We start from the raw sequence: 26,299 nt of genomic DNA, 5'->3' as shown, positions 1-26,299 counted from the left end.
AAATGTTTCTCTTTTTAAAAGAAAAAAAAAAAATGATAATAACGAAGACAAAAATAAAAATAAGAATAATTCTCACGGATATTAAATAAAAATGTATATGTACGTATATGTTGGCACGAAAGAATAATTCCCTATAAATACGCGTATACACATTTTAGTCTTGTTAATCCTCTATATTCTTATCATGGTGAAATAGCATCGAGAAGAACCATACTTTTTTTTTATATTTTCGTATCTCGAATGAATGAATGAAAAAACGAAGCAAAACGACAAGAAAATACAAAAAAAAAAAGAAGAAGAATCGAACGAGTTAATTAACGATGGAACGTAAGTAAATGTCTACGTAATAGCACAAGGAATATTTACAAAATTTATTCGCGAACAATGACGTATACAATAGCCGGATATCAAGTATATATGCACACGATCGAAGGATAGGAAATTCCTATCGGCAGTTTCGACAAAGGGAAAGGAATCCTTGGTAAGATCGTAACGGTTGGATAAACAGTTTCTTTCTTTCTGATCCGATAAACGTTGGATTTGAAAGTGGTACTTTTAAGGAAAAGGAAAAAAACTAGAAGAGAAAAAAAAGTCAGAAAGAGAAAACCACTCGCACACGCAAACATACAGACGCAAACGCACAACGCGCTCGAAGAAGAAGATAGAGGAAAAAGAAAGAAAGAAAGAAAAAAAGAAAAAAAAAAGACTGGAAAGAACGGAAATTTGTAGAAAGCAAAAAAGGACAAACCTACCGGAAGTAACGTCAATATCCTTGTCGAGAACAACGTCGAAGGGGAGTGAGGGTGTTTCCATCTAAGATTTGACAAGATTGCAAAGCCAAGAAACGAACGAACGAACGAACGAACGAAAGATGACGAAAAGAGGAGAAGGAGAAGGTAGAGGAGATGTAAAAGGAGGAGAGGAAGGAAGTATGAGTGGGTGGTTGGGTGGATAGATGATGGGTGGAGGGTGCAGGTAACGGGGGAAGAAGGATTCCTTGGATGTTCGAGTTGTCCCGAAAATGGAAAGCGCCAGAGCGCTTCGTCGTAGCTTGACATCTACTGTCATGAGTTTGACAACGAGATAAGAAAGCCTCGTGCCTGCCTGCTTGCTTGCTTGTTTGCTTGCTTGCTTGCCTGCTTGCTCGCTCGCTTACTCGCTCGTTTTCTTGCTTGCTTGCTTGCTTGCTGGTTTGCCTGCCTGCCTGCCTGCCTTGGGGTTGCTACTGTTCCTAAACTACAACGATATTCCCTAGAGATAACGTTAGCCGAGTATTGCGGACGTTTTCATTGGGAGATATCGTACTGTGTGGATGTAAATTCGCTATTCGACCATACATGTTCCACAAAGGATAAAGAAGAAATCCGGCAATACGATATATATTACAGGAAATCCTTACGAAAGTTATACATATTACTATACTACACTATATTCCCGACGATAAAGATGCAGGAGCTACGACTGTATGTATATATATATGTATATATATTTATTTATTTTTCTTTTCTTTTCAACTAACTATTTATATAATTTATCTATCTATCTATCTGTGTGTGTGTGTATATGTGTGTATACAATGAGTCAATAAATTATTGACTCAGAGTCGAGAATCTGATAGAGACGAGTAATGCAATAATGAAAGGATGAATTACTTTTTATCAGCTTTTTTTTTTTTTTAATTTAAAAATATATATCCGGTTTAGAATAGAATGTAATAAAAAGAATTAATCATTTTAAAGTAAACGACAGAATTGACGATCGAGCGTAAAATTTTTAAACGGCGTGCATTTTAAAGGAATTCGTTGGACACGTTGAATGATTTTTTGACGTGATAATAAATATTTACGGAATCTTTACTACACGATCAAATAACACAATCCTGTATAAATGATAAATCCTTCGTAAAACTTCGTAGTACGAGATTTGATAGATAAAAAAAAAAAAAGAATAGAAGAAGAAAAAGATGAAAAAGAGAAAGAAAAAAGAGGATGATCTACTTTCTTTTTCTATCTTCCTTACTCATACCATCTTCTTCGCGATCTTCTTCAAAATCCCTCTATCCCTTTCTATCTCTTACTTTTTACCGGTATAGATAGATAGATAAAAAGAAAGAAAGAAAAATATATTTAAATCGCAGCTGAACTTGCGACCCCTTAAATACCCCACCAATGCGATATCCTTCATCCTTCTCGCCACGAATTTTCCTTCGAGTGCTTTACCTCACGTAGCTTTGGTGGTGGTAGCTTTTCGAGTGAGAAAGAATAAAAAAAAAAAAAAGAACGAAAAAAGAGGGATAGGGGAGCGACAAGAACGCGAGAGGTAGGGTTATCGTTAGCTAGACGGAGAAAGATAGATTCGTCGCATCCCTTCTCTCCTCTTCGTTCCTTTTTTTTTTCTTTTTTCTTATTCTCTTCCTCCTCCTCCTCCTCCTTCACCTTTCCTTCTTCATAAAAGAAAAAAAAAGAGAAGAAACAGAAAGAAAAAGAAAAAGAGAAAAAGCAGACGCAATTTCGTCCTCCCTTAAACCGAACTTCCCCTTTTGTCCTTCCAACACGCTATCCCTCTCTTTCTCCCTTTCTCTCTCTCTCTCTCTCTCTCTCTCTCTCTCTGTTTTACTTCCTCTCTTCATCCCTCCACGTCCACCTACTCTACCCTCTAAGTTGAATCCTCTTCCTTTAACCCTCTCTATCTCGGTTCTTCACAACAAGGGGGATTTTGAATTTGCGTGCGTGCCATCGTATGGTGTAGTGTGGTGTGGTGTGGTGTGGTGTGGTGTGGTGTGGTGTGGTATGGTATGGCAGGGGTGCGGTTGCATTACTATTATTAACTCGACGGTGTTAATTAATTACATGGGTAAGCAGAGAGGATGGGACAAAAGTTACGAACGAAGGAACGAAGGTACGAACGGAGGAACGAACGAACGAACGAATGAAGGAACGAACGACAATCCCTAACCTCCCCCGTTATTTTCACCCTTCGGTTACAACCCCAGACGACGACTACCATCAAATTAAATGCGTCTCACTTCGTTGCAATTCCGTGCCCGCCACAATAATCACAGCAGAATCTTGTTCTTGTTGTTTGTTGTTACTGTTGTTGTTGCGTTGAAAAAAGACGGACGACTTACGACTTGGTCGCACTGATCGAACGCATATCTTCGTTAGAGTCCTAAATATTTTTTTTTCTTTGTATCTTTTTTTTCTTCTTCCAAGAAGAACGTTTCATGTAATTTACTTTTTTTCAATTTTTCCATTTTTTTTTCTTCGGACGATTGATTGCAGATTTCCTTTTTTTTTTTCCCTACTAAGAACTTACGAAATGGTTTCATTTTTAACTTCGTTTTGAGTAGAAACACGAGAATACGGTAATTATTGATAGATATTTTATCAATTACAATGAGAGAGAGAATAACAAAATGAAAATTCAAATTAAATTACTTATACGATATTCGCTGGAAGCGTCGAGCCCATTTTGTACGAATCCCTTTGTGACTTACTGAAATATTCTAAAGCTTCTTTGTTTATTTTTCAATATATATATATACACACACACGTGCATACGCAATAAACGTCTCATTTGTAGATAAACAATAATGAAAACAAAAAGTAAATAGTAAATAAACGAATTATTACGATAAAACGTAATTGGACAAGGGACCAATTTTCGAAAAATATTTCCATTAATTAATTAATTAATTTATTTATTTATTTACTTATTAATTAATTACTTTATTTATTTCTTTTTCGTTTATTTCAAGTTCACAGAAAAACAATGGACACGTTGTATTCGCGTTTAGTATCGAACGTATTATATATGCATACGCGATAACCAATGAATAGCTTCGTTTATCGAATTCCATACTATTCGTGACACCCTTGTCGCACTATTTCCCTCTCTCTCCACTTCTATCTTCCATCCTCTTCTACTCCCTGTCCTCCCACTCCATTCCCCCTCTTTCTCTCTTTTTCTCTCTCCTTCTCTCTTTCGATCTCTCTCTCTCTCTCTCTCTCTTTACAATCTCTTCTCTATGCTTCTCGAACGCTTGCGAGAGAAATAGAGAGAGAGAGAGAGAGAGAGAGAGAGAGAGAGAGAGAGAGAGAGAGAGAGAGAGAGAGAGAGAGAGAGAGAGAGAGAGAGAGAGAGAGAGAGAGAGAAAGAGAGAGTTAGAATCATTGCGTAATCTCGATTCCACCCATCTGTTCGTGCTTTATTAAGTTCCAACGTGCTTTCGTGAAAACTTTCTAGATCGGTTATCATAAATGGGAAAAATTCCCGAGTTCGTTCGCTTTTTCAAAAGACAATTTTTTTGTCAATACCTCGATCGTTAGAATTTCATTTAAAATCGTCGAAATAGAAATTATTTATATGGAAATGTACGTATAATAGATACAATATAATAGTAAAAGTGTTTCGACGGGAAAAAGATTTTTTGTCACGTACTTGATCGTTAGTGGATTTTATATAGGCCTTTAATATATTTATAGAATGTTAATAATATGAAATAATATATATATATATATATATATATATATATATATATACATTTCTTAAATAATTTATCTTCAGATCGATAACAACACACAATTATTTATTATATATATTGTCGTACAGATGGTTACTATAACATTGATTACTAACATCAGTTTTGTATCTTACTTTGCATTATATAGATTATAAATGTTAAAAAATATTTATTCCAATAATACATGTATTTATGTACGTATATATATTATTACATATATCTAAAAATATACACACATACATATATATATTAATGTATTATTATCACAAGTGTTATAATTGTTTATACGTATTATACTTCTATAAATATCACAAAGTGTTCGCGGAATTCGTTTCGTAGTTGTATACATAAAACGCTTAACGGCTATGGTTCGAAGAATATCAGAATATGACCGTTTTCGTGAGTTTCATGGAAACGCGCTGTTCTCGATGATATTTACGAGGCCACATGATACTACGTTAAATCTCTTAACGGAGATTCGAGCATACTACCATGGCGAACAACGGTCGAAGCGAATCGCCAGGGACCTAGGGTATTTCGTGAACGATGTATTTTAATGCTCGCTTAGACGTTTATGATCCTTAGCAATGTCCTATCACGAGACATACTCGTGATGTTCCTCTCATTCTTTATTAACCTCGCCAACCTCGTTTACTCCTCATCACCTTCCTACCAATAACGTTACCCTACATTTAAACACGTTAGAAACAAAATTTCTCTCGTTTGAAATTCACTTAAGAGTTTGATTATTTTTAAACACCGTTTACAAAATGATAACAATCGTTATCATTATAGAATCATAGCGATTTATACGCATGAAATATACAAAAAGATAGTTATCACTTGAAAGATGTTGGAGAGTTGTTTCTTCGGATTTTGCTATAATATTATTATATATTAATCTATCGACGAGTAATTTAATTCTATTCCACGACATATAAGTAAGATTTATTGCGATAATTGATCAGGAAATATTATCTAATTAACGTTCTCATAGCTTATTATAAAACAATAAATAATTTTTCATCGGAATAAATTTATCTTCATTGATATTCTTCTATCGATACAACATCGATAATAATAACAACAACAACAACAACAAGAACAACAATAATAATAATAATTTCATTTCCATTTACTTCCACAAATCACGCATACGATGATCATAAATTCTAAAATTTTACGAAAAATTAACGTAAAAAAATTCATGTGGAAAAAAAAAGGAAAACGGAAAGAAATAAAGAGAAGATAAATCCATTGCTGATAGAAAATAAAATCTAGATAATAGAAAATAAAATCAAAACAGAAAAAAGAAATAATAATAACGATAACAATAAAAATAATAATAATACTAAAAACATATTTCATTGAAAGGACCTGTTTCTTGTAACATTTTACGGAACTAGACGTGCAAAAATGGTCCCACAGGAACAACCCCATGGACGATTGGAAAACATATCGAGATTCTATACCTATACTATTCCCCTTTCCTCTCAACCTACCCTCATCCTTTTACCCTTCATTTTATCTCTCTCTCTCTCTCTCTCTCTCTCTCTATATATATATATATATATATATATATATATATATATATCCATCTTTCTTTCTATATCTATCTCTATCTGTCTATATCTATCTCTATCTATCCATCTATGTATCTCTCTCTTTCTGTTTTGCGCACGCGCATCTGCGTATACCCTTTGGCCGCATGTTTATTCAACGCATGCCCGTTCATTACCCACACGACAATATTGGTTGATGGGAATTGCTTGTACCCCGTGATACGCACGATTAGATATGCGGGCTCTTGCTAGTGTTTGGCTGATGTCTATGTATGTGTGATCCTGAGCGTGAGTTTGTGCGCTTATTTCCGCATCTGCGCTATTCCACTTTCCTGTCCATCATAGTTCGTTTCTAAAATTTATATGTTTGTATATGACTGTAATGAGTAAAGAGAGAAATAGAGATAGATAGATAGATAGATAGAGATAGATAGAGATAGATAAAGAGAGGGAGAGAGAAAAAGAGTGTATAGTTATTTCTCAGATTATACGAAAAATGAAACGATTTGATATTATTTTTCTAGATTTTGTTGTACGTATGACGACTGATTGTTGATTGATTTAATGGGAAAGTGAAAGTGACCTTTGTTGATCTTTAAATGTATCCGTTTTAGTCTATGATTTTTTTAAGATATAATGATAGCGTAATAGTGATTTCGGTTCAGTTCGTAATGAATCCAATTTACTTCGAAACTAGAATAATGTAGAATATAACGATGTTGTAATAGTGATTTTCTCTAATTTTTCAATGAATCTAATTTAGTCTAATATTATCTAGGATATAATGACGGTGTAGAATAATGAATTTGTTGATTTTTAATATAATTTAATACGCTTTTGGATTTAAGTTGATTTTTATGATATTTATAGATTACACATAAGATTATTATTATTATTATTATTATAAATTGTATATATATTTGTTTTTTCTAAATCATTTTTGTAGATAATTAAATTCTCCATATAAATAAATTAATTAGAGAAATGTAACATGCTCGTATAATTGATGAAAAGTTTCATTCAATTAGAAACAATCTAAGAATACTTTTATCTGATAAATATCTGAAATTTTCAATCTTCATTAGAGATAATCGAATGGTTTATTATTATAAGATTGAATGTCATAAAGAGAAAAAGAGAGAAAAGTCGAACGTGTAATAAACGAAATTTTGTTGATTTGGTTGCTCGATAATTATCATCGTGAGTCTTTGATCTCGATATGCTTCATAAGTAATAAAAATCGACCGAGAGTTTGATTATCAGAAAAGACGAGTGCGTGACTACGAACACTGTAAGTAGTAAATGGAAATTGAAATTGATTTTTTTTCGGATTAGCTAAACCTAACCCTTCTAATCCTATCTCTATGTCTCTATCTCTCTATCTCCTTCGTTGACCCCTAAAAAAAAAAAAAATCCAAACAAAAAAACGGAAAAGAAAAATGATTCATTACATTCAGCAGAAAAATTACGACGAGAAATAGGTCGACGCATGATTTCGATTAAGCGTTCATCATCGATTAACTTAATAAAATTAATCAGCATACTCTGATCGATCGCGAATTACGATTCTAATAATTACTAATCCGTACTAATCGATATGTCGATTGGTAACACATTACGATTTTAAATGAAATCAGTACGTAGAGAATTAACTAATTCTAGTCTCTCTATCTTTTTCTCTGTCTGTCTTTTGCTGTGACCTCTAAAGTAAGAAAGAACACGAATAAGAAATAAAAGAATTGTTTCTTTACATGGACTATAAAAATTACGACGAAAGGATAGCTAACGCTCTCGTGATCTCAATGAAGCGTTCAACCTTTACTAACTAATAAATTTAGCATACTCTGATGGATCACGAATTACGATTGTAATAATTACTAATCCGGGCTAATTGATTTGCCGATTGATAACAAATTACGACTGTAAACGAAATCCGCATGTCGAGATCGATTATTAGATTGCTCGACGACTTCTCTTGTTGCGTGGGTGGTACTACGTTTACAAGAGAGATAAAGAGAGGTAGAGAGAGAGACAGCGAGAGAGAGAGAGAGAGAGAGAGAGAGAGAGAGAGAGAGAGAGAGAGAGAGAGAGAGAGAGAGAGAGAGAGAGAGAGAGAGAGGAGAGAGAAACGTTACTCGTTGACGTTTAATGCTGCATTTCAAATGCAAATACATAATGCGCGATGACATATTTGATGATAATTCGGCTTCTATTGCGGTACGACGCTAATTCACGAAAGGACATCGTTTCGACACATTTCCCGATAGCTGCGTTTAAACGGAGACACACATCAGTACCATCGGTATCGTCGATTATTATATCTTCTAAATATTTTTTTTTATTTTATTTTGTTGATAAAGAAGATCGATTTCCTTTTCTTTCTTTGTCTTTTTCGTTTCTAAACCTATTTTATTTTATTAAACCTACGATTACGAATCTAATAACGCATTAATAATTATATATATGTATATATATATATATATATATATATATATATATATATATGTGTACGTATGTATAGAGATTGTTTCCATTTTTTCTAAATATTTTATATAATACGAAGTATGACGAAGCATATCTAAAACGGACGTAACTTAAAATATTATCTAAATTATACGATGTACATACTTACGTTGTCTAGCTAATTATTTTCTATTGAAATTATTACGGAATATTTATTACTGCTATCTAATAAAAATATAAATCATGTTGATGATATGAAACATTATTATCTTTCGTAAATATAAAGGATAAGACATTTATGATACGTATATATTGTTAAAAACGATTTTCAAACCATACATGTAGCTTGCTGGACGAATTATCTTCTATCGAAATTATTTTTTATTATCGGCAGACGTTGTCGAGTGCAATCACGTTATTTTATTGAATAAACTTCAAATAACACGAAGTAAATTAAATTAAATAATCTTGTTAATTATTACGTTTAAGATCAATAAAGTACGCTTTACTTTACCATTGATTTTATTTTCATTGAGTTTATATCCGTGCTTGTTAATGTTCGATTCGATGATTTCACGTAACATTTTTAATAATAATTAATTTAATCAAACGTGATGAAAACGATTTATCTACGATTTTTCGATTGTTAATTATAGATTTTACCTTAGATTATATTATCTGATATATGTGTGTATACGTACTCATGGTTGATCCGATGGTTGTAAAAGCAGCGTATGGGTTGAGGGATATTAAAATAGATTGAAAAATGATTGATTTGTTTGCGGTGGCGACGAAGAAGACGACGACGACTTACTTGCTCAATGTCCCAAGAAGAACTGCCCTTGGCAAGTTAACAACATAGTATCTCATCTCACCTTTTGTCCTGGATCGTTCCAACACATACATACAAAACATATTCGTATCGATCGACCCTTCGTCCTGTTCGTTCCTTATTTCTTGTAAATTATTGTTAATATACAAACATGACTAATGTATGTGTGAAATACTTGGAAAAATGATAACAATGATTTCTCAATCTCTTTCATTATCACCTCTAAGACATACATAACATATTCGTAACAATCGATCCTTCGTCCTCTCTATTTCTTAGAAATTTATTGTTGTTATATAAACAGTAGAGGTACCTATTATATAAACACGACACGTGCGAGATATAAGCAAAAATTTTAACTATGAGTCATCAGTCTCTTTCGTTATCACTTACACGAAGATACGCACGTGGTTAGGTACGTATATATTTTTATTAATCGATTAAATCAAACGTAATTTATAATTTCAAGATTAAATCGTTTATGTTATAATTATCGTTATTATATTAAAACGACGTAATAGGTGCGAAATATAAGCGAATGTTTTATCAATGACTTTTCGTTGTCACTTCCAATACGTGCACAAGATACGCGTAACAATCGATCCTTCGTCCTCTTTATTTCTTAGATATTATAGTTATTATATAAACGCGACGTAATATGCGCGAGACATAAGCAAACATTTTAACTATGATTTTTCAATTTATTTCACATTATCACTTACACGCAAGTATGTACATATTTTTACGAATCGATTAAATCAAACATTTTCAATTTCGAGAGCAAAATATATTTATATCATACTACATAAATATATCAAACAAATACACGTTTAAACGATACCACCGAACAACGAAACGCATCGTCCGCTTTACGTTGATAATTAAAACTTTAGAAATAATAGAAATTTATTCGTCGTTGATTTTGTTTCATCGAAGATCGATCAAAATTGATTGCGAAAGAGGAAGAGGAAGAAGAACGAAAAAAGAAGAGGGAAAAGAGAAAAAAGGAAAAGACAAAAACGTAAAAGAGACCAAAAGAAAAAAATTGATAAAAATATATATTTCGAGATTGCTAAGGGCTTTGAATAGACACACATTGTATTACGCATGTATATGCCTACATACATATATGCATAAACGCGAGTTAGACGTACTTCTCACGCGTTACGTCATATCCACATCGTTCAATGCAAATTTCACTGCACAAAACCCGGTCAACCGCGGCCACCCTGTATGCATACTACCTAACGGAGAACAACCAGTCATATATGTACGTACGTACATATGTGCGTATACATGTGCGTGTATGTGTGTGTGGTCTGAGCTACGTTCGCCATTGCAAGCATGATCGATTCTTCCGCACGAGGTGTTCTTTACGAAAAAGGTATTTCTCGATGCAAAGACACGCGAGTTTGATCCATCCTCTTTTTTTTTCTTCCCTTGCTATCCCTTTACTCTTCTCCCTTTCTCACCAGCGACTACATTACGTTTTTCTTTTTCCTCTTGTTCTTCTTCTTTCTGTTTTTCTTCTTGTTCTTGTTCTTCTTCTTCTTCTTCCTCTCTAGTTAAAAGTCAGAAACGACTTTGGAAAATTCCGAAATCAAAAGTTCTCGCTATGGTAAAATATTTCAAACTTTCTCTATACACTTGCACATTGGTGAACACCACTTTCTGCTATGAATTTTACTTCTAGTTTGACTTTCGTCAAAACTCGACAATTTTTCTTATATTACGAATCGACTTTAATAAGTTATATAGATAAAACGTTCTATCACTCTATCTAAATCAGAGGTTTCGATCAATTTTTGGATAATATTTCATCGAATTCGATTGATCGTTATGAATTGTTCTTAAGAATTATTATTAATATTATCATTACTCATTAATATAAATTCTTAAGAAGAAAGAAAAAAGAGGGAGAAAGATTGTTATTATTATTAATATACAAAATCTTTTGTCTTTCCTTTTTCTCTTTCTTTATTTATCTATCTATTAATATATCTGTTCATCTTCTGATTAAATTATATATTATTGAAACTTTTCTTTTATTTTCGCATATGACTAATAAAGCGGACGAACGATGTCAATTTTATATAACTAGAGTTACATATATAACATTCTAGCGTATAGTCTATTTTGATCGGCATTTAAGATTAGATCGAGTTAGTTGAGGAAAGTGGCAACGACGAGAGGAAGGAGGAGAAGAAAGAGAAGGAGAACGAGGAAGAGGAGGAGAAAGAGAAGTAGGAGGAGGACGAGGAGGAGAAGGAAGGACTCGTGGTGTTGTAGTAATAGAATGGTAAATACTTGATTAGCGTGTTAGTACACCCTAGTGACCGCTGCTCCAAGAGATAGAGAGAGAGAGAGAGAGGGAGAGCAAGATAGGTAGATTGATAAAAAAAGAGAAAAAGAGTGAGATAGATAGATAGATTGATAAAAAGAGAGAAGGAGAGAGGAAGAGAGAGAGAGAGAGAGAGAGAAATCATAGTCTGTTGTGAGTAAACGAAACGAAGAGGGCAAAGAGAAGTCAAGAGGCATTGGTTCTTTCTTTTGAAACGTTACGTCGTCCACTCACGTGTTCCTTTCAATCTTTTTTCCTCCTCCTTCTCTTCTGAACGATTCTCCTTCTTCAATAATGATCCATAGCTCGTAACAACAACAACAAAAAGAGAAAAAAGAAATCAGAGAAAAAGAGAGATAGAGATAGAGATAGATAGATAGATAGATAGAGATAAAGAGAGAGAGAGAGAGAGAGAGAGAGAGAGATAGTCGATCGTTCTCTTCCATTATTACCTCTTCCTTTTCGCAAGGATAATGATACGGTCATTCTCAACGAATCGATCGAAAGCAACCTACTTCTCTCTCTCTCTCTCTCTCTCTCTCTCTCTCTGTCTTTCTCTTTCGATAGATCCTTCAACATCAGTTAGCGATGTTAATACCACTGATCGAAGTACCCTAGCAATGTCTATGGCTACCATCGTATGATCACATCCTCTCCTTGTTACGACGTATAGCGTACACAGACCTGTGCACACAACATACGAAACACGTATACACACATACATATACATGTTAGTGAGTTAATGGATATTACGATTCCCATTCGTGCCTTAGCCCTTTTACCTTCACCGAACGAATCCCACGTATCATCGATAGAGAGAGAGAGAGAGAGAGAGAGAGAGAGAGAGAGAAAGAGAAGGATAGGAAGAAACTAAAAGAGAAAGGGAGTTAGCTCGAGATCGAATCCTTTAAAGAAAAAGAGAAAGTAAAAGAAAAGAAAAGAAAAGAAAAAAAAAAGAAAAATAAAATAAAATCGTAGAAAATTAAAGGAAAAAGAAAAGAAAGAAAGAAAGAGAGAAATATAAAAGGAAAATGGAAAAAAGGATAAAACCGAAGGTCGAATTTACACTTAACTTTCTTCATTCATCGTGAGTCGACAATTTTTCTCTCTTCTTTTCTTCCTTTCTTTCTTTCTTTTCGTTAAAAGTAAAACCTTTCAAGGGAAGACTTCTCTTTGAATCTTTTTCCAGTTCGGAAATCGGAGTCGATCGATTTTACTATTCACAGGATAAATAGAACGAAAGAGAGAGAGAGAGAGAGAGTTCGATATGGTTCGTGGGCGAACCGCGAAAACGAAATTCCCGCGGACAGGTTAATGGCAATATCATTATTGCAGACGGTCGTTATTCACTCTAACAAACTGTGGCCCACGATGCATTAATCTCCCGGGGCAATGCATCACCAGCAGCGCAGTGCTTTCTCGCGTTAGGAGAGAACCCTGCACCGTGTTTTCTCCTAGCCCTTCTAGCTATGTTAACCGTTGGTAAAAGAAGGATAGAAAATTGCTAGAAAGAAAGGAAGAGAGAAGGAGAAGGAAGGAATAGTCATCCTCTTTCTTTTTTTTTGCTTTCCTTTTTTTTGCTTTTCTTTTTTTTCTATTTCTCTTTCTTTCTCCTTTTTTTTTTCTTTCTTTCTTTCTTTCTCTCTCTGTGTCTGTCTGTCTGTCTGTCTGGCTATCTCTCTTCTTTTCTTCTTCTTTTTCCTTTGTTCTTCTAAAAATTTTATTTTATTCCAGACCCTCCTCGAAATTAGAACAAAATTTTGCTTCTTTTTCTTTGAGAAAGTGTAACTCCATATAAAGTTTATTTTGGTTCGTTTTCTATGTTAATATTATATAACGTGTAAATGTGTTAATACGATATAGGTAATAAATTGTATAATATTAGGATATTATTAGGATGTATTAATTATTATTATGTATAGAGATTATATTGTTATGATATAATGTAATTATGATATGTTATATTAGATTATATATATAAAAGATACATTATTATTAATACTATTTATTACTTATACTGTATAAGCTATAATTCATACTATAAAAATTGTGAAAAATCTCTAAGGGTATAAAACGAAGCAATGAATATTATCTTGCAATAAAATGAAACAATGTTCATAAACGTATGCAGGAAATAGCTATACAAAGTGTCTCGTACGAAGTTAAATTTTAATGATAATAATTAATTATCGTACTTATTTGAAATTTGTGTATATGAACGATATAAGGATGTTTATTATGATTAAAGGGAAGGAAATATTGTAGAAAGTAGAGATTAAGAGTAGAAATAAAGTACGTAATACGAAGAGTAAAGAGGACATACTCGACTGCAATTCGTTATCCAAGGAGATGTTCTCTCTCTTCCTCTCTCTTTCTCTCTCGCTTGGTCTCTCTTTATTTCTCCTTTTACAGCTTCCCGTGATGCATAGCCATACGACGACTCGCACTTAGTCGACCGCGACAAATAGTCTCGTAATCTGACGCAGCTCGAGCATTTAACGCGACCAAGGAAATATATCCGAGTCTACGAGTATGTTTTGAATTGCTATAACCATACACTGTTTCTTGTCCGTAAGTTACTCATAAGATTTCTCGTCTGACCAACACAATTTTCTTCGAGTGGTCATCGAGATTTCCAACTTTAGTTTCTTTTTCCTCTTTACTTTTTATTTCTCGTATTTACTAATTTTTTTTTTATTTTTTATTTTTAATTAAAGATTTTTTCCTCCTTCAAGGAGATTAATCCACGTGAAAAATAAAGAAAATCCATATAAGATTTCTTTTCGTTCGATCAAAATCTTCTCTCGGGTCATCGAAATTTTCTCGTATTCGTTTCTTCTAATTTTCTTTTTCTCTCCTTTTTTTTTCCTCTCTAAGAAATCCCGTAAAAATAAAATCTCGATGCATCCTGGCAAAAGGATTTTCGAACGTGTGCAACGACGCATTTTCGTACTTCTTCTAGTTTTGAAGAGATTCTGCTGCAAAATGCAGCTGATCATGCGAGATTTTCCATCCTACCATTGTTTTTCGAGTATGTTCCCTATCGTTGTTCTTTTTCTTCTCTTCTTCTTTCTTTCCTTCTTTTTTTTTTTTTAAATCATGCCTTTTTCTTTTTCTTTCTTTTCGTTTTTCTTTTTTTTCTTTTTTTTTTTTTTTATGCGACGTCTTACGCACGTAAAGTCCGAACGATAAACTCGTTCATTAACGTTGTTTCCCCATTTTATCAGAATTTTCGTTGGAAATATTGACTCTAACGAGAAACGCGTTTCTTCTCGAAATGTTTTTCAACGTTTTAATCAGATTTGTTCGTTCGAAATATAAATTGAAAAAATAAATGTGCTTATCAAACACGGCCTTCACTTCGTCGGATTATTCGTTCGTCGGAATATAAGTTTGAACGAGGAATACGTCAATCAACATTGTTTTCACTTTTCGTTGAAAATATAAAATCATTTCAATTAAATGTTATTAATTTAATGTTTCAAATCAAAGAAGAAAATTGTATTAAATCTTTCGGAGGGAGGTATCGTTTAATTATCTACGTTTCGCAATCGTAAAAGGGGGAAGGAATAAGAGGTGTAGGGGAAACAGAATAAAGGGTTAGAATCGAAGAAGAAGGCATAACTAATGCCAAGAAGAGATAAACGGCTCAGTAAACAAGGCGTAACTCGCGAAGGTGATGTAGAGATTTCTCGTGGAAACGGACCGGAAATTCTCAGGGGAAGCCCCTTGTCAGGAAATTGTTAGGACTTCCGTTGGCAGAAGCAGATCCTTTGTCACGGTACCGACCGTATTACTGGCACCCTTTTAAGTTAGTAGTAATCTATATATATATATATATAGGGTGAGTCACTTAACTCTTTCAACCGAAATATTTCCGTTCTAATGCAAATTTAGAAAAGATCTTTCCAACTAAAGCTTTCTGACTTCGTAGAGGACATCAAATGCTGGATATAGCAGTAAAATTTTGTCTTTTTTTACAAGTGAACGCTCTTCTGAAAGTTGATTGTGTTCTTGAGTTTGATTTTGTTTCTGTTTTTTTTTTTTTCTTTCTAATGGAATCATATTTTTAATTGGATTAGTCGATGGAGTTTGACATTCTTTATAAAAAAAAAAAAAAGAAAAAAATTATTAATCCCGCGTACGTTGAAAAATGATTATTTTAGTTTAAATATTTGAAAGCATGTAGAGATAAATAGATAGTAAGAAATGGTTTTTTTAGATTATCTAGCACCATTATTCTGCGTTTACATATAATGATGGTGCAAGGTAAGTGCAACGTAAGCGCAAGATAAGCATGGAGTTAGCGCAGAATAAATGCTTAGCATGCATTTACCTTACGTATTTGTTTCAAATCTCTACGATTTTTAGTTCCTAAAATATACGCTATTGAAATATGTGGCTAAAAAGGTAATTTGTTTATTAATTATTTATTAATTTATGTAATTTTATAAATCATTTGCAATCTAAATTTTTGTCTTCTTTTTTGGGCAAGATAAGATGAATTTAAATTTGTAAAAATTTGTTTATAACAAATTGTTTATAACAAATTGTTAATTATTAACGATAAGTTGACAAAATAGAGACAGTTTCGCTCGTTAAAATGATACCTGATTCAAGTTTCTACGATTTTTAGTTTCTGAGATATACCCACGCAATTGAAATATTTGTTTAAAAAAGTAATTTGTTTATTAATTATTTATGTGTTTTATAAATCATTTGCAATTTGACTTTTTCTTCTCTTTTTTTTTCCCAGTAAAATAAGATGAATTTAGTGTTCAAGAATTTGTTTATAACAAATTGTTTATAACAAATTGTTAATTAATTATTAACAATACGTTGTAAAAATAAAGACAATTTTGCCCTTTAAAATGATACCTGAATCAAGTATCTACGATTTTTAGTTCCCGAGATATTTCCATATAAATGGAAGAGGTTTACGTTGTCCCACTGACCTATATAATTTCATTCAAATTGACACAGTGACACACTGACCTATATAAATTCTGAGAATTTACTTGGTCTTACTACTATTACTACGAACAGCTATGCTATATAAATTATGAATGAAAACCTTTCGAAGGCGATATCTTCCGAACGAAAAGTCGTAGAGACTTGATTCAAACGCCATTTTCAAGTATAATTTATTCTTTATTTATTTAAATATAGCAATAATATTGTTATAATAAAATCGATTTTGTTAATAATTGTTTGAATCGAATATTTTCTTTTCTTTTGTAGTAAGAACGTAATTACAATGAAATTTAAAAAAATTTTTATTACGATTACGTAAATTTTATTTTGTTTATTTAAAATTAAAAATAGTAAGTCTATTAATAGTTGCCAATATAAGAAATTGAAAGATGAAAAGCTCGAAAGACTTTTCTTTCGTAATAAGGACATAATCGTGAAATATCTTTTAAATCAATAATTTTTCGACATATATGAATTAATATTTCTTTATAGAGAATATGAAGTTGCATCCATCTATGCAATCCAAGAAATATGTTAAATTAAAAAAAAATTCAATTGATCTTTATGTCTTTCTCGTATCATAAGACTTTCTAAGAAACGAAAGTAGACGAATGAACATTTCACATGATAATACCTTTGAAATAATTCTTATTCTCGAAATAATTTTATTTTAAAATAATTTAATTTCGTGTTGGTTGTCTACAACGAAATGTTTACCAAAGAAAGAAAAAAATACACGGAAACAGAAAAAGAAACCATTCATTTATTTCGTTTGAAAACGACATTGAAGACGACTTTCTAGTTCGAAATTAACGAACAAATTGTAATTTTATGATAACGATTGAATATTCGATTGTATCGTATCGAGAAGAAGTTTAGAACGGATTAGAGTATAAATGAGAAAAAATTTGAATATATAATAATATACATAATACGTATAATATTTTACTTGAAAACGTCGATAGAATTTATTAATATTAAAAATCGATATGTACATACATGCATGCGTCACATTTCATGAATCATTGTCACGTAAATATTATATTTAAGTCTGTTGACGTATACCTAAACATTGTTAAAAGTCTTTTGGATTGTATGTTCGAGAGAAATTATACATCATTACATAAAACAATTTGCCCTTGAGAATTGGTCGTACGTTAGGCAAGAATATAAATATCAGGAATAATGAAAATATTGCTCATCGCTTTGTCGAGTTTAAACGTTTTTAAACGTTGTTTTCCTGGTTGTTATCTTCCTAGAATGTCTGACATTAAATAAGGCAATAAATATGAGAGATTACACCACGTAGACCAAACGATCTATATGTAATGTAGAAATGAAGTATTAGCTCGTGGGACGGTACAGAGACAAGAGAAGATTTTCGTTCTTCCTTATCACGACGTTTAACAATATCGTTATCAAAGTCATACATATCCAATAGGATTTTAATGAAATGGTCGTAGAATATCCATATTTAATTTTATGATCGTGTTTATTAGACATATTTCACGGTCAATTACGAACGGGAAACGTTGGAACGTTTATGCCAATGTTTTATCGTTCTATCCCGTTCTATCAAGTTCTATTTCGACGCGTCTCTTTCTCTATTGTCTTTGTTACGTATCGTATTAGTAGTTGTCATCCTTTCTGACTGAATAGAGAAAATACGTGTGATGTACATACGTATATACGTGCATACACACAAACATATATATATATATATAATATATAAATTATCACTTCGAGCAAGAGAGTGAGGCTATATATTTTAGTGTTCCAGCCAATTAGATCGGTATTCCTTCCGGATACAAACTTCTGATCTGAATTGTGCAGAGTACAGGAGAATGTTATACTCGGGAACGATAGAACGGCGAGAAACAGAGGGATATTTTCGATCGCTATACCTATCTACGAAATATATCATCAACGAAAATTCCGATTCAACGCGTTAAGCGAGACTATCGTATGTATGTATGTATGTATGTATCAACGAAGAAGACAGAATCAATATTGAAAGAATATATATGTACAGTGATATATTGAAACGTCAAACGTCAACGACATAGAGTGCACGATACAGATTTGTTCTATTCTTTGATAGAGAATCATACACATCGTTCAAACCTTCCGTAATTCTCCTTTTACAATATTCCCGAAAAATTAAGATTAATCGAAAATAAATACACGACGATTTTATCTGGACTCGAACGTTTTATTAGTCGAAATTATTACAACGTGATGTTGATATTATATTAGGAATATCGAAAATGTATAGGGAATTCTCAAAAAGAAAAAAAAAAAAAAAAGGAAAAAGAAAAACAATAGTAAGACTTCGTTCGATTAATTTCGAGGGAAGGGTTCTTCTATCTCGAGAGAAACGTGTGAAACTACGCAATCGTCGGATACCGTCGGAGAAGTCGAGACGTATCAAGGACCTTTAACCCCTACACTCGGCACACTAACTTGACATACATATATATATATATTTTCTATAGTGAAAAAGTCGAAAACGAATGATCATTCTTGCGCAGTCTGTTTATGCGCATGATGCTTGCTCGGGTTCTAGTATTGTGTTACGTAATTAAAAGTTTCGATGCTTCCCTCCATTTTGTTTCCAGTCGGTCGGCATAATCTTGATCATTCGCTACGGACAGAACGGAACGAAACGGGCGTTGTCTTATAACCCATTCGATTTCTACTTTTAATGTATAATGTTGTCTCAAGGATTTATATTTTTATTATCGTTAACAGTGATACTCGCAATCGATTTTGAAAATATCGATACGTCTCCTATGATCGAGACGAAGTTTGGATCGATCGTTGGAAAATGGACGAAGAGTTCGCTCGGATTAAATATTGCTACTTTTCTTGGTATACCCTATGCGGAACCACCGATCGGTGATTTAAGATTTCGTGTAAGTTTTACTTTAAATATTATCCTTTCATTCTTTAAATCTAATTGAATTTACTTGGATCATATTTCATACAGATTATTTTCGATAGAAACTTAGGAGCACACTTTTTGTTCAAATTATAACTTATGTATGTGAGGCGTCGTAGCAGCGAAAGATTGTAACTATATTTATAGAAGAGATTAGTTGGCGTGGAGAAAAAAAAAGAGATGATAGTCGATTAAACGGATACAGATTATTTTTGATAACAATTTTGGAGCAGATTAGAACGTATATATATTCTGTTTAAAATATAACCGACGTATACGAAATTAATTGGCAATGAAAAATTCTATCGAAGAGATTAGTTTGCCTGGAGAAAAGATAATAGGTGATTAATGATATTTGATTTTCGATGAAAACTGTCGAATTTTCTTTTTTATTTAATTTTTATTTAAACTATACCCGATATATATATATATATATATATTTATCTTATATCGTGCATGGAAAAATGACAATTATCTTTTTGAATGGAAAATAATTATCCAACGGTATAAAATAAATAAAATTAATTTGCATTATTTCGTCAATGAAATATTAACTTTTTTAGGAACCAAAAGCATGGAATCGTACATGGGACGAATTAGAAGCAAAATCTGATACTTTGCCGTGTCTACAACTCATCGATCTTAACACGATAATTGGCTCGGAGGATTGTCTTTATCTGAACGTCTACGTGCCAGCGGTAATGTTATATAAAAAAAAAAGGGAAGAAGAAAGAAAAAAAAAATATATATGAAAACAAAACAACACAAAATTAAAAAAGAATGAATTTTTGATTAAATGCATACGTCGATAGTTACGTAACTATTTAAAAATAGAAAATATAGATTAAAAAAGTATATATATAAACGTGGAGAAAAAAAAACAACGACGAGAACAAGAACAGCAACAACATTACTACTGTTACTACTACTATTACTACTACTACTACTACTATTACTACTACTACTATTACTACTACTACTACTACTACTACTACTACTACTACTACTACTATCACTACTATTACTATTACTACTACTATTACTATTTTTACAACAACAACAACAACAATAGCAACAACAAGAAAAACTGCATAGATCTCTCGAATTGTTTACAAGTACCCGATCATCAATCACGAAAGCATGAATACAGACGGATCGATTTCAATATCACTCGTTGGCTCCGCTAGGTACTCCGTTCAAAATCGTTTTATTTCAAACCAACGGGGTTTAAAGTCGTGTTTACACAAATATCATGAATAGGGTCCGCCGACAAAATGTTTCCAAGTGCATCGTACGAAAACAAATTTTCTGGCTCTTTCGAAATGGAACACGAGCTTGATTACATCCCAAGGTTGTATCACGTGATTTAATTAAATGTAAACGAGCCAAGGTTGGCTACGTTGTCACTCGCCACATATTCAGCCACTTAACGATACGTATGTACTATATACCATCTCGGAGCATCGTATATACTACAACATATCGTACATATATATATATATACATACATGTGTGTGTGTGTGTGTATATCTATGTGTATCACGTCTATAAATATATTTATATTTATAGATATTCATGTCTACACACTGTTTTTACAATATCATTTTTATAATGTTAACAATTTAATCGATTATTTTCGATCATTATAGAGTCAACGTCAAGAAGAAAATGTTAAATACCCAGTATTGGTATTTATTCATGGGGGAGCATTTAATGTAGGCAGCAACAATAGCACGTTCTTGCCGGCGACTTATTGGGCCGATCAGCAAGTGATTCTAGTCGTGATAAATTATCGATTGGGCCCTTTAGGTAATGATCCATAAATACATGATAGTTTAAAGTTTCTTAGATGTTGAGGGAATGAGACGTTGTGGCGGTCAAAAGTTCTTAGGTTTTTTTTTCTTTTCCTTTTTCTTTTTTTTTGATTTGTTTGTTAAATCAATTATTCTCTTTTGAAAGACTTTTCAGGCTCTTTTAGTTAGGCATGCAGTTTTACAAAAGCTCAACTTGTAGTTTAGCAATCTAAAAAGCAAAAAGGTTTAATTTTACTTTCAACGTCGCTTAAGAACTTTTCACCCGTTTAAAAAAGAAAAAAAGGAAAGAAAAGATTAAAGATCGTAAATGATTAATGATCTAAGATTCTAAGAAGTTCGATATCTTGTTTTAGGATTTTTTAGTTTGGCCAATAGCGCCTCACCAGGTAATTATGGATTGAAGGACATGACGATGGCCTTGAAATGGGTAGTAGAAAACATTGAGAGTTTTGGTGGTGATCGTAGTTCGGTTACATTGATGGGACAAAGCGCTGGTGCTGCAGCAGTACATATTTTAGCTTTATCGAAAAAAACGGAAGGTCTTTTTGATAAATATATATTACACAGTGGATCTGCATTAGCTGCTTGGGCGGTACATCCAAAACATATCATTAGAAAAGTTTCGGAGGACATGGCCGATGATCTCGGTTGTTCCAAAAAATTCGATACAACGAATTCTAACACGTTAGATAATAACGTTACCGAGATTAATGATAATATCGAAGAGGACTATATTTATAAGAATTATAATAATACGTTCGTTAATTACGATCTAGAAATGATCGAGTGTATGAGATCGTTGGACGCCAAGAAGATCTTAATGAAGCTTTCCAATCTCGTAAAAACTTTCATATTTCATTATTATCATTAGTATTAACGAATAAACACGCTTAAGTTCACAAAGTTCTAATTTTATAATAATGAATTATAATCTTTTTATGAATATTGGATAAACAGTAAAAAAAAAAAAATGTAGAAAGGAACATGAAAGAATATTCGAGTGCTAATGAAATACGAATAACCTTGACTCTAATATATTTTCTAATATAATTATTGTATTCGTTTTTAGTATGCCCAAAATAAGTATCACTATTGCTTTTTTGGGCCAACGATTGAGGACGAGTCCAGTGACGCCATTTTAACGATGTTTCCTATGGAGATTATAAAAAAACAACTTTTTCGCGACATACCCTGTATAATAGGAGTTGTCCAGGACGAAGGTTTACTCAAGACATTTGGTAAAACTTTTCTTTTTCTTCTTTTTTTTTTTTTCTATTTCTATCTCTACCTCTAGTTCTTCCTTTCCTTCTTTTGTTATCACTACTATTACTGAAACTGAATTCTTGACGTGTTTTTTTATAATTATCTCGGTAGATTAACAAGTACGAATTCAATTTGACTTTCGAATGGAATCTCTAAAAAAGCAAGGCTTGATAAAACCAGGCTTGCGGCAACCCAAGATGTCCGTCATTTTCGCGAGATGTTTAAAGAAAAAAGGGGGAAAAAAAATAGAGAACAAAAAAAAAAAGATTATAAATCATGCATAAAATTAGGTGTCCTTCTAATATAGTATAACTTTGATAATCAACGTCACTCTTGTAATTTTTCTTTTACTTTTGATCTTTGATATTACTTATTTTTTTTTTTAATGTCTTTTCCTTTTATTATTATTTAGATTTCTACGGAGACTCTAAGAAACTGAGTACGTTTGTGAACAATTTTGATACGTTATTACCAGGATTTTTAGAAGTTCAGGATGTTATTAACAATGTGGATAATTTTACGAGTTCCATCAAAGATTTTTATTTCAGCGAGAACAGTACTATTGAAGATTATCACATTCTATTAAAGAATATCACTCAGGCGAGTATATAAGAAATATTTGATCTATTGGAAAAATCGTCCGTCTCTTTTATTTATTTATTTAAACGTAATTTTATTTCAATCAATTAGATTTTTTATGTTAAATATATCGTGGCTCTAAAGTTTCTAGATTTCTAGTTTTATAATTCGCAAGAAAGACGAAATAAAGAAGAAAGAAAGAAATCAGTCCAAGCCTCGAAAAGGAATAATCGTGATAACGTGAAATTAAGATTAATTATTTAAAAAAATATTCTTTCGTTTCAAATATCACTGCTTTTAATTTTTAGATGGCAGGGGACGGTCTAATCACATGGTCAACGTACAAAACTGCTAGATATTTATCGGAAGTCATGAAATCGAATTTATTTTTCTATTGTTTCGCTTATTCCGGCACATTTAGCTCCAGATTTAAAAATGGCACTCAAATATCTCATGGTAAAAATGTTCTATGCATAAAAATATCTTTTCTTCTTCTTCTTCTTCTTCTTTTTTTTTTTTAAATTTCTTAAAGAACGAATTTTAATGTAAGTATCGTGGTAATTTAACGTAATTGACAAAATGTGTTCTGACAGGTGTTAATCATGGTGACGAACTTAATTATTTTTTTCCTATATTGAACAAAGAGTTTGAATCATTGATGTTGTTTAATACCGAGAGCGATAATACCATGATTAATATAATGACGGAATTATGGTCACATTTTATGAGGACAGGGTAAGAAATTTGTATTCGATTTAATCGTGAAAAGAAAAATCCAAAAGAAGTGAATAATTAGAATCGATATAAATTCAAGAAATTAATCGATCAAAAGCATAGTCATTGTTATTGCTTTCATTATTTTTTCTTTTTCTTTTCTCGACATAAAAATGAACGAAAGAAAATAATTCGAATTTGATCGAATTGAAGAAATTGATCGATATAAAAAGCATGACCATTTTTATCTTTTTTTCTCTTCTTTTTTTTTCTAATCTAATCGTATATATATATATAAAAAAAAAGAAATGCAAAGAAAATAATTAAAATCCAAACGAACTCAAGGAATTAATCAATCGGAAGAATAATTGTTGTTATCGATTGATCATTTCTTTTTTTCTAATTTGAGGTAAAGTTGCTCGAGAGAAAATAAATCAGAATTTGTTAAAAATTCGAGGAAGTAGTAAATAGAGTCAAAAGAAGCATCAATAAGAAAAGAATAAAAATTTGATCGTATGAGAGGAGAAACTAATCGATCGAGAGCATGATTATCGTTATATCGTTATATACATATGTAGATACATGGGAACACGTAGAGCGAACGGATAGTTCGTATCAACCATATACGCAACTTAGCGTTCAACGTTATCAACGTCGGCACAACATTCGACCGACTGTAATCCAGATGATCCTTGGATCCTAATCGCTATTACGTATTTACAGGGTACCGAGTACTTGGAGTATAGCCAATTGGCCGGCGTATCGTTATCATCACGAATACATGCTTTTCAAAGGTTCACAAGATATTAATATAACGATAGAGAAAAATTATTATCTAAAGGATAGAATGGAATTTTGGGATAATTTAATATATAATTATAGCGACGAATCTATCGAATGGTATTTCGATAACAACGAAATAGAAAATATCGAAAAAACGAATCGAGGATACCGTCTCAGGATGATTAAATACGTTTATTTATTAATTATAGCTAATATCATAATATCTATGTGATATCGATCGAGATATTTTTTTAAGCCTCTATAACTACAATTTCCTATAACTCTTTCTTTTCGTCTTATCAGTAAAGTATGGGCCGAAAGTTCCTAGATGTGCCGAAAGTTCCTAAGGTGGGTCAAAAGTTCCAAGGAAACAAGCTTTTTCTTTTTCGCAATTTGCAAAGAAAAAGAACAAAATCATGAAGGATTTCGATAAAGTTTAAAATCATTTAGTAACTTTTGGCCTACCTTGTAGAAAATTAGTTAGATCAATTGATGTGCTTATTCTTGTTTATAATTAAATAGATACACTTACATTGTTTAATAATAATTAATCGAATAAAATATTAACTCGCATATCGAAATATTAATATTTGCTAATTAGAAATTTTCTAATTTTGATATAGACATACATGGACAGATACATACATCCATACATACATACATATATATATATATATATATATATATATATATATATATATACGTATTAAATAAATAAAAAAATAAGGTTATAGAGGATTAAAGAATAATCGATCGTTCAATTCCGTTCAATATTCTAATTAACAATAGTTTGGTCAACGAGAATCGACATTTGGTATCGAAATGGGTTTGCCAATGCTGACAGTTCTCTCTCTCTCTCTCTCTCTCTCTCTCTCTCTCTCTCTCTCATACAATAGTATAGATCTGACACAATAGTAATGTGACGCTGAGTTCGATAGCCATGTTCGTGGTATTGCTCAAAATGTGACAGGCAAACAGGTTCTATTTTGTGGGTACTTAATTAGTGTTTAAATATGTGCCATTAGGAAGTATCATTTCGAATGTTGTACCAATATTACCCTATATATCTATCTATCTATCCATCCATCTATCTCTCTTTCTCTCTCTCAAAACACATACAGACAAGTGTAAACGCGTATGAAGATAATTAACACAATCAAAATAATTTGTTCGTGCTCGTTAACACTTAACGTCTGTGAAATGGTCAATCTAATCTCGAACTAACTAATTGGAGAAAATCAAATTAATTCATCGATTTATCTATGTAACTAAAATTCTCTTCAACCGCAAACAGATACAAGATAGCCGTATGGAAGAATTTTTATTTTTTCTTAATTAATTAATTATTCATTATTCGTAATCATTTTCACGAAATGATTCAAACGGTTAGCGGAATAATTCCTTTCTGAATTATTCTCTTCATCGTTTGATTTGTGTCTCTTTTTTCTTCTTTATTTCTTTCTTGTATTTTTTTCTTTTCTTTTTTTTTTTATTAACATCACTTTAACAGC

At 32.1% G+C, this 26,299-nt stretch overlaps 2 protein-coding genes across 10 annotated transcripts in view; one reads left to right on the top strand and one right to left on the bottom strand.

Moving 5' to 3' along the window:
• The window catches only part of LOC127068236 (polypyrimidine tract-binding protein 1), a 390,025-nt gene that overhangs the window by 318,364 nt on the left and 45,362 nt on the right, over window positions 1-26,299 (bottom strand). The gene's annotated exons all lie outside the window — the stretch shown is intronic.
• Window positions 9,778-25,486, top strand: LOC127068242 (esterase FE4-like). Of its 6 annotated transcripts, none has more exons than XM_051004157.1 (10): window positions 9,778-9,794; window positions 19,446-19,609; window positions 20,199-20,333; window positions 21,285-21,444; window positions 21,803-22,287; window positions 22,519-22,687; window positions 23,125-23,312; window positions 23,600-23,747; window positions 23,885-24,026; window positions 24,729-25,486. In XM_051004157.1, exons 2-10 carry the CDS (start codon window positions 19,487-19,489, stop codon window positions 25,018-25,020), a joined length of 1,842 nt encoding a protein of 613 aa, XP_050860114.1. In that variant the 5' UTR covers window positions 9,778-9,794; window positions 19,446-19,486; the 3' UTR covers window positions 25,021-25,486. The 6 variants fall into 6 exon arrangements, with proteins under 6 accessions (XP_050860114.1, XP_050860111.1, XP_050860113.1 ...); XM_051004154.1 differs by lacking the exon at window positions 9,778-9,794 and adding an exon at window positions 14,235-14,250; XM_051004156.1 differs by lacking the exon at window positions 9,778-9,794 and adding an exon at window positions 18,330-18,661.

The sequence above is a fragment of the Vespula vulgaris genome, chromosome 12, assembly GCF_905475345.1.
Source record: "Vespula vulgaris chromosome 12, iyVesVulg1.1, whole genome shotgun sequence".
In the NCBI taxonomy this organism is placed as follows: Eukaryota; Metazoa; Arthropoda; class Insecta; order Hymenoptera; family Vespidae; genus Vespula; species Vespula vulgaris.
This window is presented reverse-complemented; position numbering and strand designations above follow the sequence as displayed.